This window comes from Ictalurus furcatus, chromosome 1 (genome assembly GCF_023375685.1).
Source record: "Ictalurus furcatus strain D&B chromosome 1, Billie_1.0, whole genome shotgun sequence".
NCBI lineage: Eukaryota > Metazoa > Chordata > Actinopteri > Siluriformes > Ictaluridae > Ictalurus > Ictalurus furcatus.
Window position 1 is genome coordinate 1236737 of NC_071255.1, and position 15463 is coordinate 1252199.

Consider the following 15463-nt stretch of genomic DNA (forward strand, 5'->3'; position numbering starts at 1 on the left):
CTGATGACGCCGGATGTTTACACAAACGCGCTTTATCGTCTTGAGTAAGACCTCGGAGTTGTGCGTCATCACATGAAGATGCAACTATGCCTGAATCGACTGAATCGTCCGTCAGGAATCGGAGGATTCACGTCCCACATATTTCAGGTGTATTACGTCTTGAATGAATCAGACGAATCGTGTGATTAGTCGTGTGTTGGATGAATCAAAAGAACTGCTTTTGGGATGAATCGGGCGAAGCAAATTTTGTGTAAATAACGCAAATCTAATCAATCAGAAGAATCGCGTCTCGGGTGAATCGGACTAGCGAGTCAGACAAGTCGAATAAGCCACGTCTGTGGTTGAATCTGCTGAATCACATCTCAGGCATCAACTGAATCGCATCCTGATTCAGGTTAATAACAGGTGTGTTTCAGGTGAGCTGCGTCTCGGTTGAATCGGATTAATAAATCGGATTTTTCAGATGAACCAGGTCTTTGGTTGAATCAGCTGAGTCACATCGTAGGAATCAGTTGATTCCCATCTTGATTCAGGTGAATAACAAGTGCGATTCAGGAGAACTGTGACTTGGATGAATCATGTCGGATGCTTTTGGGAGGAATTGAGTGAATCAAGTCTGATGAATCGGTCAGGTGAACCAATTCTTGTGTTAAATAAGGTGAATCTAATAAATCAAATGAATCAGACCAAGTGTGTAGTTGAAACATATCGAATCGCATTCTGATTCAGGTGCATTACAGGTGTGATTCAGGTGAATCACGTCTTTTGAAGAATAGTGTTAAACGAGGAGTCGTGTTTCTGATGAATCGGTCTCTCTGTTAACCAAGTCTTCAACGAGTTTTAAATACCTATTAGATAATCTGACTAATAGATCAGATCCATCAGATGAGCCATGCCTGTTGTCGAATCAGCTGAGTCATATCTTTGGAATCGATTGAATCGTGCCCAAGATCAAGCGAATAACAGGTGAATTGTGTCAAGTGATGAGTCATGTTTCTGATGAATCAAATGAATCAAGTCTCTGAATCGGGTGAATCAGAATCAGATTTATCAGACGAGCCACTTCTCTGGTTTAATCTGCTGAATCATATCCTGGGAATCGACCAAGTCACGCCCTGAATAAATCAGGTGAATTGTTATTTATCCTGGTTGAATCGGATGAATCATGAGCATGATATCAGTAACCACATCAGCAGCTCAGACAGGTCCAGACCGGTCCAAACAGGTCCAAACAGCACATCATGTCCCAAAAGGCCGGTCAGGCTTCGCTCGTCAGGTGCTTGTCTCTTTCAGCTCTGCGTGATAAAAGACTGTTTGGACGGGCAGTAACGCGTAGCTGGGTGCAAGCTGTTCTTTCTCTCTCTCTCACACACTCACACACACGCGCACACTCGTTAGATCTGATTTATCAAATGATTGCTTTCTTGACTTTCTGCTTTTGGAGAATGATTCAGATGAATCAAGTCTCTGATGAATCAGTTAATATATTAAATAAAGTGAATCTAGTGTTAGATGAATCGGATTAATCGGATGAGGCAGGTTTCTGATGAATCATGTCTCAGGAATCAATTGAAGCGCATCTCAATTTGGATGAATTCCGACTTGGGTGAATCGTGTCGCATGAGTTGTGTTTCTGATGAACGAGACAAACCTTTTTGGAGATGATTCAGGTGAATCAAGTCTCTGATGAATCAGTGTGAATCTAATAAACCATGTCTTGGATGAATCAAACTAATAAATCGGATTAAACGGATGAGCCATGACTGTGGTGGAATCAGCCGAGTCGTATCTTGGGAATCAGTTGATTCGCACCTTGATTTAAGTGAATTGTGACTTGAACGAATCGTGTCGCGTGAGTTGTGTTTCTGATGAACAAAACAAACTTTTTTTTTGAGATTATTCAGGTAAATCATGTCATAGATGAATCAAACTAATATGGCTCTATTGCTGAATCAACTGAGTCACGGGACTCAAACGATTCATGTTTCTGATGAATGAAACGAACCGATTTTAGGATGATTCAGGTGAATCGAGTCGCTGACAAAATCGGGTGAATCAGTTCTTATGGTAAATAATGTCAATCTAGAAAATCATTAATTAATTAATAGATCGGATTAAATAGAGATGATCAATATTTATGGTGAATCAGGTGAGTCGTATGTCAGGAAGCAATTGATTCGCATCTTGATTCAGGTGAATAACTGGTGCGATTCATGTGAATTATGACACGGATGAATCATATCGAATGAGGAGTCTTGATTCGACTCCTCAGCGTGACATTGACAAAGTGACTTTGCTTTTACGAGCTCCTTATACCATTTGCGGACGCATTTAGAAGCAGTCGTGCGTGAACACACCGCGAGCGGTAAAACTTTTATTACAATCCTGCATGTTTTTATGATGCATGTGTCAGCCTTAACCTTTCACTTCAAGCTCCAGTTCCATGAGGGGCCAGGTAGTGTCGTCCGTACACTCGTCTGAATAACGGGAAATTTACAAGGTCGTCTGTGATGTCTTTATATTCCTTTGGAGAATAAAATTAGTCCTGAGGTGAAATAACATGCTGGAGGTTCGGAGGCTGTGGAGTTTGAGGCTCGGCGAGTTGATGGGAACCTGCACAGGGTCTGTAGTTAGTCCTGAGGTTTGATGTTTGTGATCTGCTTGTTCTTCTCTGGAGCGGTGTTCACGTTAAACACCGGATTGTGGAGGTGATTATCTCACCACATACAGGCATCAGCGTTCTGCTCAGAGGAGCTCGGGTTTCTCTGCTCACTGCATGACGAGGTTATCGCGCTTCTCACAGATGATCTCTCTTCTTTGCTGTTGATTCTTGTTGCATTCGGTCCAGCTGCAACTTTTTGCGTCTCGAGTCATTTAAGTCGCGCTCGGTTTGGTTCCTGCGTTTTTCACGGTTTGCTTCATAGCTCTCTGGACTACACGCCCAGTTAGAAAACGGCGAGTAATCCGCCCAGATGTTCTCCCGAATAAAAAAACGAAAGCTCTAAAAGGAATTTTGCGTTCGGAGTTTAGCGCCACGCCCGTTCGAACCAGAAAGAAAACGCGTTCCCGGGCGTTTTATTCCTCTTAGAAACTCCTGAAGGAAGGCGCCGACGCTGGAGACTCCTTCCGTAAACGTTACATAAACATCGCGTACAAGTTCTGACCAACCAGTATCGAGTATCAACAGCCTCTCGTTTGTGCTGGGTGCCATTACTTTCGAAGTGTCAGCAGAGTCCCAGCTCAGGGCCCCGACGTGTCCGTGATATTCGTCGTGTCGCACGTCCGCGTTTGGACAGCTTGGCGCGTGACTCACACGGACCGCGCCACATGTCCAGTAGCACTCGGCGCTCGTGCCACGCTGCTGCGCGTCCCTAAACGACGTGCGTGTTTAATCCCTCACGACTCTTCTGGTTTCTGGGAGAAGGTTCCGGAAGGGTTCGAGTCTCCAGCTGGAGGTTTAGTGTTTTATGTGTTTGACACGGAGACTCCGGTGACGGGGCATTAATATTTCCGTGCTCTCGCCGTACCCGAGAGGCGTGACGACGTAAACTTGGCAGTCGGCCTTGAATTATTCACTTTAATAACATTTATTATTTCTGCAGTCTCTGACAGACGCCTGGAGACGTCCTCCGAGCGGAGAGTCCCCGTTCTGACGTTTATTAATCATTTATCCTGACATAAACGCACGCTCTGCTGAAATCATCCGCCAGCTGTTCCGCTTCAGGAGTCCCGGCCCTTGTGTTTCTCGTTTCATAAACCTCTACCGTGGCGGCGTGTGAGAAGAGTCGGCGTTTAAATAAAACCGTTTGAAGCCGTGGTGCTGTTTCACTCGTTCGTTTGTTGTCGGAACGTCGCAGCTCCGGCGTTCCTGGACGGATCCTGAGCTTGGGTTTCTGTCCGGGTTCTCTCCGTGTTCGTGTGGGGTTCCTCCGGGTCTTTGTATTGAACTGGTGTCCCGTTCGGGCTGTATTCCCACTTCCTGCATTCCCAGGACGAGCTCTTCCCATCCCGGAGACGAACGAGTGAAGTTTTGATAGTTTTGTGGGAACGATGGAGCAGACCGTCTGCACGGGTTTAACGCCGTCGCTCGGAGACTCCGATCGAAAGCGACGCCGGGTTAAACCCGGGTTTTTGATGCTCGCTGAGGTCTTCTCCGCCTCATCGCCCGGCGCACTGACACGCCGCATCACCGAGGGCATGGAGGCACCCGAGTGAGTGAACTCCACTGAGCACGCACACGCTCGCTGACCTGCGCTGCAGCACATGTCTGGGGAGATGAGATGGAGATCTCTTGGATCTGGTTCAGTTCCTGCAGGGTTCCTCTGCCTGCTGAGGTTACTCCCGACGTGGGCGAGTGAGTGTGTTCTTTTTACATCTGATGCATGCGGCTCTGACGGGAGCGCAGCTACAAATCGCAGGTTCCTATTAAAGCGCTCGTCCTTATACGTGATCGTTTCTATAGTAACGGCTCATCCGCAGGGACTTTTTTTTTTACGGAAGGAGTCTCCAGTGTCAGAGCTTCCTAATTCCATCTTGTATTCTTGGAAATGTTTTGTTTGTAAGAAACTGTTTTTTTTTTTTTAAAATAAATAAAATATTGAGGCTGTAAAACGTCTCCTAGCTCCTACGTCCCTTCTTCACGAGTCGTGTGGGTTTCAGGCTCGTTGAGAACTGACAGAGAGACGGTTTTCTCTCTCTCTTTCTCTCACATCATGTCTCTCTCTCTCCACACCTGCGGTATCGATGCCTCACCGGTTTTCCATTCTCTCAGCCCAAAGCAGTATGCCCCCCCCCCCCCCCCCCCCCCCGCTCCTCTCGTCCCTCCTCGTTTTAATAAATCGATCACTCTATTCTACCGATGCTGCTCCGTATTATTTCAGATATTTATGTTATTTATATCCTGCAGTAACACACCAATTTCCTTTTTCTTGGTTCGGTATGCACTTCATGTTCACGGTCTTACTGTAATAGCATTCATCCTGTCTGTCTGTCTGTCTGTCTGTCTGTCTCTCAGGAAGGCTCAGGAGCAGAATAAGAAGGTGGTGGTAGCAGGATGTGTTCCTCAGGCTCAGCCCAGGATGGACTACCTCAAAGGCCTGAGCATTATAGGGGTAAGAATCATTCCTCAGGGTTTATCATCTAATCCGAGAGCTTGTTAATCCAGTGGAACGTGGTTTTGGTATGTGAACGAAAACAAACGATATAATAACGATTCCCGTGTAAATTAGAGGTTGGAAATGATCGCGATGACCATCGTCTGATTTCTCCGATACGCTAATAACTTTTCAATATTCAGATATTAATCATAATTAGTACCGAGTCGCGCAAACTCCGCAATCCGATTGGCCGATTCAGATTAAGACAATATCCTGATTCCCCAAATTCCGACCCCCCCCCCCCCCCCCCCCGGAACATCCCTGTTTCAGTAAAAGGAGATGGATACGCGCGTGCTCGGCCCGTGAGGAATCGTGGGTGCTTCCAGACCCTCGGGTATTTAGGAAGGGCGACTCGGGCGTACGTACGACAACCGCGTATACGGGAATGTCCAGATGGAATCTGATGTTCATGTAAACATCTGGAGCGGAGCGTGGAAACATCCTGCAGCTGGATTTCGTTACAGTACCCCGATTTAAATCTTTCCTTTAAAGAATGCGCTCCTGAATCCTCAAGTACGATGAGTCCACGTGTACTCTGTGGGTTTCCGGTGAAGTTATAATCACCCGTTTGTCCACTGAGAACCGCAGCGAGGAGGCCACGCCCTCCTAACCGTTGGAGAAATCACCTTATGCAAATACACCCGGTGCTTTGCATACTCCGCCGAGGCCGTTGCGTCTCCCGAAGCCAGCGGAACTTTCCGGGAGACTTTTCTTCAGTCACAGAGCTGATCAGTGTGTTATACCATCCCGGCGTAAACAAACAAACCTCAAAAAAAGAGAAAAGCTTCAGAGCATCTGGCCTCAAATCCTCCGCCGGTGTCTCACTTTACACCACAATCCCTGCTCATTGCGTCTAATTACATTATTTATGCCGCGGCGTTTAGCGTCGCACGTTGGGTTTGTGTTTATTGGGCAGGAAAGCCGTTTAATTACTTCCAGCTCTGGTTAAAGAGGCGAACAGCACGGAATCGTCTAGAATTCTGTCTTAATTAAAGCGTCTCTAAACACATTAAACAGGTGAGAAAGCGGTTTCCCCGAACAACATGATTAAACCCTCACTCCGCTGACGTATTCGACGTGACGCGACACTGCGATCACACGGTTACCCGTGGTGTGTGAAATCAGAGAGGGATTTCACACGTGTGCAGCCTTCTGTTTGTACCCCGGGGAGACGGGGCAGGGGTAACGGGTATAACAGAACGATTGGGGAAGTTAGAAACAAACGATTTTTCAAGAGTTTTAAAACGTGCAAAAGCGACGAAGTCTTTCATAAGCCGATTCACTCCGTTCTTGAGTTCTGTATTCGTCGTTGTTGTTGTTGTTTGTTTCAGTTTGTTCAGGGGTGTGGTTAATTTTCGGCGGAGAAAATACCGCGATGTATAAACGAGGAGTTCTAATGAGAACGGTCGATCGGTTATTTTTAGAACAAGGATAGGTGGTGCTTTTGTTAGATTATTAATTATTTGTGATTTTTTTTTTTTTTTTAATAAATAAAGGGTGCCAATAATTATCCAGGGCGTATTATTTTCTTTAACCCAGAGAAAGCCCCGGACCTTTGTCTCTCAGAAGAGAGGGATTATTCCGTAAATATCGACCGCTCGATCCTTTCTTGTCTGGAGAATTCATGAAGGACTCGATACCCCCCCCCAATCCCCCTCCTCTTCCTTCACCCCCCCTCCACCCCCCACCCCTTCCCATTTTCTTTTCTTTCTGTTTGGGTTTTTAATGTCGCGAAAGCAAAGAAAAGAAGGACTTGCACCTTTTGTGAGCTAATTCATCACCCTGCTTTCGCGTCTCAATAATAGCCCCTGTCTCACCGGGGGTTGGGGGCAAGTGGGAAATTGAAATCCCTCTGTCACAGGGGCTCCAGTGGTGATTGTGGTGACCTGAGAAGCTCTTCATCCCCAGCAGGTTCGTACCACCTGCTCTGTTTGTTTTCTTTTTCCCCTCTCTCTCGATTGAAGTGAAAAGAGGGCGGTAAGTACAGTCCTGAAAAGAAAGCGCGATCGATCGGTGGAGGTGGAGATTGAGGGGGAGGTGGGAGGCTCTCATCTTATCGGCCCAGTGCGTCCCGGATGGTCGGGGCAGCACTGGCCATGCGCAGGAGGACGCCTCCGGAACTCTGAAAGCCCTCCTGGTGAAGAGAACAACCGACAAAGCGTTTCTCCTGGAATCCAGACTCTCAGAAGCGTCTCTCCGGATGTCCAGCCTCTGAGATGTTTCGGACCGACCCGTCTGTGTGTGTCCCCCGTCCCCTCCCCTCCTTTCACCGAATCTTCGACCAGTTCTTCCTGGCAGAATCCACGTGTTAAAATTGCCCCGCTGGTCGAGCGTTCAGAACTCACAGCGGTGCTCCGGGTCCTGCAGGGTCCCTGCTCCGAACTTTCTCTCCGCCCGCAATTACCGGCGAATCCGTATGGATTTCTCCACTCGGTCACGCGTGCGAATGGCGGGAGCCCGGTGCCGCTCGCTGTCCGCGGGCAGCGGTAATTACCCCGCGGGTTGGAAAGAGCGGCGGGGTGAACGACGGGGCCGCGTGCCTGGGCGATTTAGCCGCAGGAGACGGAGCGCGGTTGTAGCGGGTCGGCCTGTGATGGGTCTCCTCGGACCGTGGGCTCCGGCGGTCCGTACGCAGAGACGGGCGCAGGCGAGCGTGACGGCGAGCAGGACAGCGCAGCGGCGAAGCACTTTACTGCGTCTCCCGTGTCTTTAAAATATTCTTTTAATGTTCAGCAGTGTTCAGCACGCGCGTGTGACTGCTGGAGATGAAACCGCTCTCGGGTTCTAAGTAATAACGTGCAGGTGATAATCAGACGGAATGAAGCGGAGGGAATCGTTCACTCGGAATCTGCTGTGTTCAGGAAAGCTGGAGATCTGAAGCACTGAGATCCGATCTCCATCAGAGAGCGCATGCAGTCCAAGCACACACACACTCACACTCTCTCTCACACTCACACACACACACTCACACTCTCTCCCTCACTCTCTCACACTCACACACACACTCTCACTCTCTCTCACACTCACACACACACACACTCACACTCTCTCCCTCACTCTCTCACTCTCTCACACTCTCACACACTCACACTCTCTCTCCCTCACTCTCTCACACAAACACACTCACACTCTCTCTCCCTCACTCTCTCACACTCTCACACACACACACACTCACACTCTCTCTCCCTCACTCTCTCACACTCTCACACACACTCTCACTCTCTCTCACACTCTCTCTCCCTCACACTCTCACACACACACTCACACTCTCTCTCCCTCACTCTCTCACACTCTCACACACACACACTCACACTCTCTCTCCCTCACTCTCTCACACTCACACACACACTCTCACTCTCTCTCACACTCACACACACACACACTCACACTCTCTCCCTCACTCTCTCACACTCTCACACACACACACACTCACACACTCACACTCTCTCTCCCTCACTCTCTCACACTCTCACACACACACTCTCTCTCTCGCTCACACTCACACTCTCACACTCTCCCTCACTCACTCTTTCTCACACACACTCACTCTCTTTCTCACACACACTCACTCTCTTTCTCACACACACACACTCACTCTCTCACACACACACTCTCTCACACTCTCTCTCCCTCACTCACTCACACACCCTCACTCTCTCTCACACTCACTCTCTCTCTCACAGCAGTGAGAATTGAAAAGCTGCACCAAGCAACTCTTATTTATTACAATTTAGAATTATTAGAAATCTGTAAATTGTTTCATGCTTTTTTCCCTTTTCTTTTTTTTTTTTTTTAAATATGGATTTTGTGATATTTTTTAAAGTAAATTTTTATTCATTTCTTCAATTTTATTCATTTATTCAAATCTCATTACACACTGACTGGAAGCAGCTGGTGTGGCGTTAAATGTTTTTGTCTGTGAAATATACAAGTGGAATTAAAATGTCATTGTTCTAGACGTGAAAGTATCAAAGATCATTTTATTTGCGAAACCTTGTAGATCATCGTACGGTATTTCTGTCGTGTCGCCCAGTCGTGCTCCTCGTGTTAGGGTGAAGGTGCGCTAACGTTGCCTTGCTGCTAGCATAACGCGAGGAAATTAGCATCGTTGTAGAACAATAAATAGTTAAGATAAACGACACGGTTTCAGAGTTAAACGTTACGAGATGAGGAATTCTTCGTATTAACAGATTCACAGAAGGATCAGGGCTGGAGCTAAACATCTTCGCTTCGCACCCACACGCTTACATAGAGCCTAAACTCTGGGATTAATATTACGTTGCCATGACCACAGGACACGTAAAGTGGCTACCGTTAGTACGTCCGGTTTGTATGTAAACGTTTCGATTATTAAGAGATTTTTACGTTTACATCCAGAGCGACATCCTCACGCTAGCGTATCTTTTTCTTCTTCTTCTCCGTCCAGGTCCAGCAGATCGATCGTGTGGTGGAGGTGGTGGATGAAGCGGTGAAAGGTGAGTGTAATCCCTCAGCTCATCTACGACTTGACGCAGATCGATCTGACCTGTTAGCGTCTTTCCGGCTAATCTATAGACGGTACAAGATCTTCCCTCTTTAGAGTTCCTGGATTGTCCTTCATAAGGAACTCATTCAGACTTTGGAGAACATGTTTTCATATCAGGAACTTAGTTGTTTGGAACCCTTAAAGAACCCGTGAAGAGCCTTTTTTTCTTCTCCTTTCTTTTCCTGCCTTTTAATCAGTGCTAATCTGCATTACCCATGATTCCCTGGGAAACCGGGCTGGTTTACAAACGTAACGTTCCAGCGATTTTGTAAAGGAGTGAAGTTTAAGGTTACTTCTACGTAACTTGTAGATGGGGTTCAAATCTGGGAGTCTTTTTAAATTGAATCGATTCAGCTGAACGATTCATATTCAGGTTCTGATTCATTTAATGACTAACTGGCTAAACATGCCTAGTAATCGTTTTTAGTAATTCAGTTGTTGTTAGTTTTAATATATTTGTGTATCAGGATTCAAAACAAAACAAAAACAACCAACAAACCATTTTTTGAATGATTATTTGTTGCACTGATTCACTTACATTGTGAAGATGAATCAAATAAATATATTTTTAAACAGAATCGCTTTCCAAAGTGCGTTCTGGAAACATATAGGCCTCTATTTATTTGTTTGTTCGTTATAAAACATGAAAATAAACCTAACTTGTGTAATTGATTCACTCTGTTATTGTTCAGTGTGTGAGTCATTTAGTTCATGACTCATTCAGTGATTCGTTTGTTCATTCACAATATATTGTAGGTTCAGTTGATTTTTCTCAACCAATTACAGGCTTTGTGGATAAGTAAACCCCGCCCCTGTACGGCTGTTGGCTCACGCTGACGTCAGTCGGTCTTTGTTCTATCGGCGATGAGTGAACGATTCAGATTTGTTTAAAAAAATAAAAAGTGATTCATCAAAAAAAAGAAAGAGATTGACTCATCTGCAAACCTCTAACATAATATATTCGTTTGATGTTATTCAGTCCTCTGTCGGGCTTCAGCTGAGTGTGGCGATGATTCCTGTCACGTGACAATTTGTCGTTTCTTGCTAACCGCTAATTAGCAGGCTAAAGTTGTCTTGTAGTGTTTTTTTTCCCTTTTTTCGTGACTGTATTTCATGAAATTCCTCCTTTGCATTTCTTCTCTTTCCTTGTCACTTCTACACACACACACGCAGAGGATCCGTGACTTTTAACAGAACTAGCGAATTGGAAAATGACTCTTTACACATGTGTTTTTTTCAAACACGCTGCTATTTGCATGTAGATGGGCTGCGTGAATAATTTAGGAGCCGTTATTAGTTCACGGAGCGCAAGTCTGAATGCGGAGGGCGTAATTAAATTCGCCTCACCATAAACGCAGAGCGATTGGATGCGAGCGTGAACTCCTGACTCTCTCGTTATCGGTTTTATCTAGAATCAGACGCTTTATTAGGAAAAAAACCCCAAAAGAGCCTCGGTGCAGGAAGTCACGGCACAGAGGTCACAGAGGATCGAGAAAAGACCAAATGGATCACTCAGAAAGTAATTACTGGTGTCTTAGAAATATATATTTTAAAAAAACATAACAAACATCACTTTTTATCACATTTCGAAGTGTATAGAGGTGTTTTACAGGTGTATAGAGGTCTGGAAGAGGTGTGTAGAGGTGTTTTACAGGTGTATAGAGGTCTGGAAGAGGTGTATAGAGGTCTGGAAGAGGTGTGTAGAGGTGTTTTACAGGTGTATAGAGGTCTGGAAGAGGTGTGTAGAGGTGTTTTACAGGTGTATAGAGGTCTGGAAGAGGTGTGTAGAGGTGTTTTACAGGTGTATAGAGGTCTGGAAGAGGTGTGTAGAGGTGTTTTACAGGTGTATAGAGGTCTGGAAGAGGTGTGTAGAGGTGTGATAGAGGTGTGGTAGAGGTGGATAGAAGTGTGGTAGAGGTGTATAAAAGTGTGGTAGATGTGTGGTAGAGGTGGATAGACATTTGTAGAGGTGTATAGATGTGTGGTAGAGGTGGATAGACATTTGTAGAGGTGTATAGATGTGTGATAGAGGTGTATAGATATGTGGTAGAGGTTTATAGATGTGTGATAGAGGTGTGGTAGAGGTGTTTAGAGGTTTATAGAGGTGTAGTAGAGGTGTATAGATGTGTGGTAGAGGCGGATAGACGTGTACAGAGGTGTGTAGAGGTGTGTAGAGGTTTGTAGTGGTGTGATAGGTATATAGAGGTTTGTAGAGGTGTATAGAGGTTTGTAGTGGTGGATAGAGGTATGGTAGAGGTGTGGTAGAGGTGTATAGAGGTTTGTAGAGGTGTATAGAGGTATGGTAGAGGTGTATAGAGGTATGGTAGAGGTGTATAGAGGGGTGGTAGAGGTGTATAGAGGTTTGTAGAGGTGTATAGAGGTGTGGTAGTGGTGTATAGAGGTATGGTAGAGGTGTATAGAGGTGTGGTAGTGGTGTATAGAGGTTTGTAGAGGTGTATAGAGGTTTGTAGTGGTGTGATAGGTGTATAGAAGTGTGATAGAGGTATGGTAGAGGTGTATAGAGGTATGGTAGAGGTGTATAGAGGTTTGTAGTGGTGGATAGAGGTATGGTAGAGGTGTGGTAGAGGTGTATAGAGGTGTGGTAGAGGTGTATAGAGGTTTAAAGTGGTGTGATAGGTGTATAGAAGTGTGGTAGTGGTGTATAGAGGTATGGTAGAGGTGTGTAGAGGTGTATAGAGGTGTGTAGAGGTGTATAGAGGTGTGGTAGAGGTGTATAGAGGTATGGTAGAGGTGTATAGAGGTTTGTAGAGGTGTATAGAGGTATGGTAGAGGTGTATAGAGGTTTGTAGTGGTGTGATGGGTGCATAGAAGTGTGATAGAGGTATGGTAGAGGTATATAGAGGTGTGGTAGAGGTGTGATAGAGGTTTGTAGTGGTGTATAGAGGTATGGTAGAGGTATGGTAGAGGTATGGTAGAGGTTTATAGAGGTGTGGTAGAGGTGTATAGAGGTGTATAGAGGTTTAAAGTGGTGTGATGGGTGTATAGAAGTGTGATAGAGGTGTGGTAGAGGTATATAGAGGTGTCGTAGAGGTGTATAGAGGTTTGTAGTGGTGTGTAGAGGTATGGTAGAGGTGTATAGAGGTATGGTAGAGGTGTATAGAGGTATGGTAGAGGTGTATAGAGGGGTGGTAGAGGTGTATAGAGGTTTGTAGAGGTGTATAGAGGTGTGGTAGTGGTGTATAGAGGTATGGTAGAGGTGTATAGAGGTGTGGTAGTGGTGTATAGAGGTTTGTAGAGGTGTATAGAGGTTTGTAGTGGTGTGATAGGTGTATAGAAGTGTGATAGAGGTATGGTAGAGGTGTGGTAGAGGTGTATAGAGGTTTGTAGTGGTGTGATAGGTGTATAGATGTGTGGTAGAGGTTTGTAGATGTGTGTAGGGGTGTATAGAGGTGTGTAGGGGTGTATAGAGGTGTGTAGGGGTGTATAGAGGTTTGTAGTGGTGTATAGAGGTTTGTAGAGGTGTATAGAGGTTTGTAGTGGTGTGTAGAGGTGTATAGAGGTTTGTAGTGGTGTGATAGGTGTATAGATGTGTGGTAGAGGTGTGTAGAGGTGTATAGAGGTTTGTAGAGGTGTATAGAGGTGTGGTAATGGTGTATAGAGGTTTGTAGTGGTGTGGTAGGTGTATAGAAGTTTGTAGAGGTGTGTAGAGGTGTATAGAGGTGTGTAGAGGTGTATAGAGGTGTGGTAATGGTGTATAGAGGTTTGTAGTGGTGTGGTAGGTGTATAGAAGTTTGTAGAGGTGTGTAGAGGTGTATAGAGGTGTGGTAGAGGTGTATAGAGGTTTGTAGTGGTGTGATAGGTGTATAGAAGTGTGATAGTTTGTAGAGGTGTTTATTGGGTTTGAACGGAACCCTAGCGTGTTCTCCTCCTCGGTGCAGTTCTTCAGTCCAGTCGAGAACGCAGTAATCAGGCTTCTGTTTAGTTTTTGTCTGTAGTCTGCGTTAACATGGTGCGGTGTTGAGTCGACACGCCTCTCGGACAGGGTTCTGCTGTGTGCTGTGTGTAATTGTGTCCAAATCAAACAGCGAACGGAGCAACGCAGTCGATTTCCCTTTGATCGGGACCCGAGGTGTGAACGCGCACATAAAGTAGCTGAGGTGGAAGGTATTCTTCGGTGTTTGGAGGTTCTTACACGGGGTTTTAGAGGGATTTAAATGAAAGATTTGGTTCTTGTTCAGCACAGCAGCTCCTTTTCACCAGTACCGTGTTTTTCATACAGTAAAACACGAGCAGTGACGTCACGCCGGTCTAGAGGCGGGGGTCGCTGTTAAAATATGCAGTGCAGAACTGCACCTCTGTGGGGCTGCTCTGTGATGCCAAGGTTCTGTGCTATGCTAACATCACGTGTGTGTGTGTGTGTGTGTGTGTGTGTGTGTGGTGAAGGTCACTCTGTACGTCTACTGGGTCCGAAGAAAGATAATGGCAAGCGGCTTGGCGGTGCTCGATTGGATTTGCCGAAGATTAGGAAGAACCCGCTGATTGAAATCATTTCCATCAATACCGGGTGAGAGTTTTTCTTCTTCTTTCTTTCTTTCTTTCTTTTTTCATTTCATTTGTTTAAATTGCAAATTGTGCATTTTCCAGCATTCCCTGCAGCGTAATTTAAGTCCTAATGGGCCTTTGATTGTGTGTGTGTGTGTGTGTGTGTGTGTGTGTGTGTGTGTGTGTGTGAGGGGGATGTATACTGCGATTGACGAATTGATTTCTCATGCGTATTGCCACTTAAAGAAAGAAAGAACGAAAGAATTTGACTTGAAAGCCTCGGGGAATAATTGGCATGTAGAAAGCGGAATAAATTGGTGGTGATTTAGAATTCCTCCCTGGCCATGTAAAGTGGGCGGGGCTACTCTTAGATGACATTTGCATAAACCCCGCCTTAATTTGTACCTCAAATGGGTTTCTACGTTCCGCTGTTTGAGTGACCTCGCAGCCTGGAGACAGAAGGCTGTCAATCAACAGTGTTCTTTAGTATATTAGGCCACGCCCATGAGGAGAATCCTCGGATCAGGGAGTTTTTTTGTTTTTTTGTAACAGTTCTGCATTATTCTGATTCAAAGTTTTCCAGACGTTTAACAGAGCGCTTGAGTTGAGTCTCACGCGTGAGAAAATTCGATCTAGCGAGACGGTTTCTTCTGGACCTCTCAAAACCCGACACTACCAGGACAACGACGCAAACTGCTACACAGCTTGCGCGAACGAATACTTAACGCATGAACGTAAAAACACACGGAAGATTTCCGGAACTAAATCGGACGCTTTGTTTTAGGTACCGATTGTAAACGGACGCTTTGAGGCACAGAGGAAACCATTAGCCAAGGCTGGGTGATGTTCTAGAAGCTTACGTTGTTAGGCTAGGAAAATGTAAAAGAGTTAAGAATCGGCGCTGGTGAAGCCTCGACTGAGGATGAGGTAGAAATGGAAAGCTGGAGTGGGTTCTCCTGAAATAATCCTAACAGTATCTTCAGGTGCTCCTCAGGGGTGTATAGCGGGACCGTTTCTTTTTAGACCACAAAGCCTCCCTGGAAAGGACAGTGAAGGAAAGCAGAAATAAACTAGACTCGAATGAAGAATAAGAACCAGAGCAGGTGCTAGGTTCTCCTCAGGAGGCCAGTGTAGACACTGCACGTACACAGCTTTCCCCTGAAGCCCATCTGCAGGCTCCCTGGTGCTAAATTAGACACCACAATCGAAAAATCACTTGATGCTCACCTCAGACTTGGAGCTGGATGACCTGCTGTGATCAGAGTGTGTAACAAACACA

At 45.7% G+C, this 15463-nt stretch overlaps 1 protein-coding gene across 1 annotated transcript in view; it reads left to right on the forward strand.

The window, feature by feature from the left end:
• cdkal1 (CDK5 regulatory subunit associated protein 1-like 1) overlaps nucleotides 1–15463 on the forward strand; it is a 207273-nt gene that overhangs the window by 67518 nt on the left and 124292 nt on the right. Inside the window, exons 5-7 of the mRNA XM_053647308.1 lie at nucleotides 5015–5111; nucleotides 9583–9631; nucleotides 14086–14206. Of these exons, the coding sequence (XP_053503283.1) occupies nucleotides 5015–5111; nucleotides 9583–9631; nucleotides 14086–14206 (267 nt within the window). The remainder of the gene's footprint in view (nucleotides 1–5014; nucleotides 5112–9582; nucleotides 9632–14085; nucleotides 14207–15463) is intronic.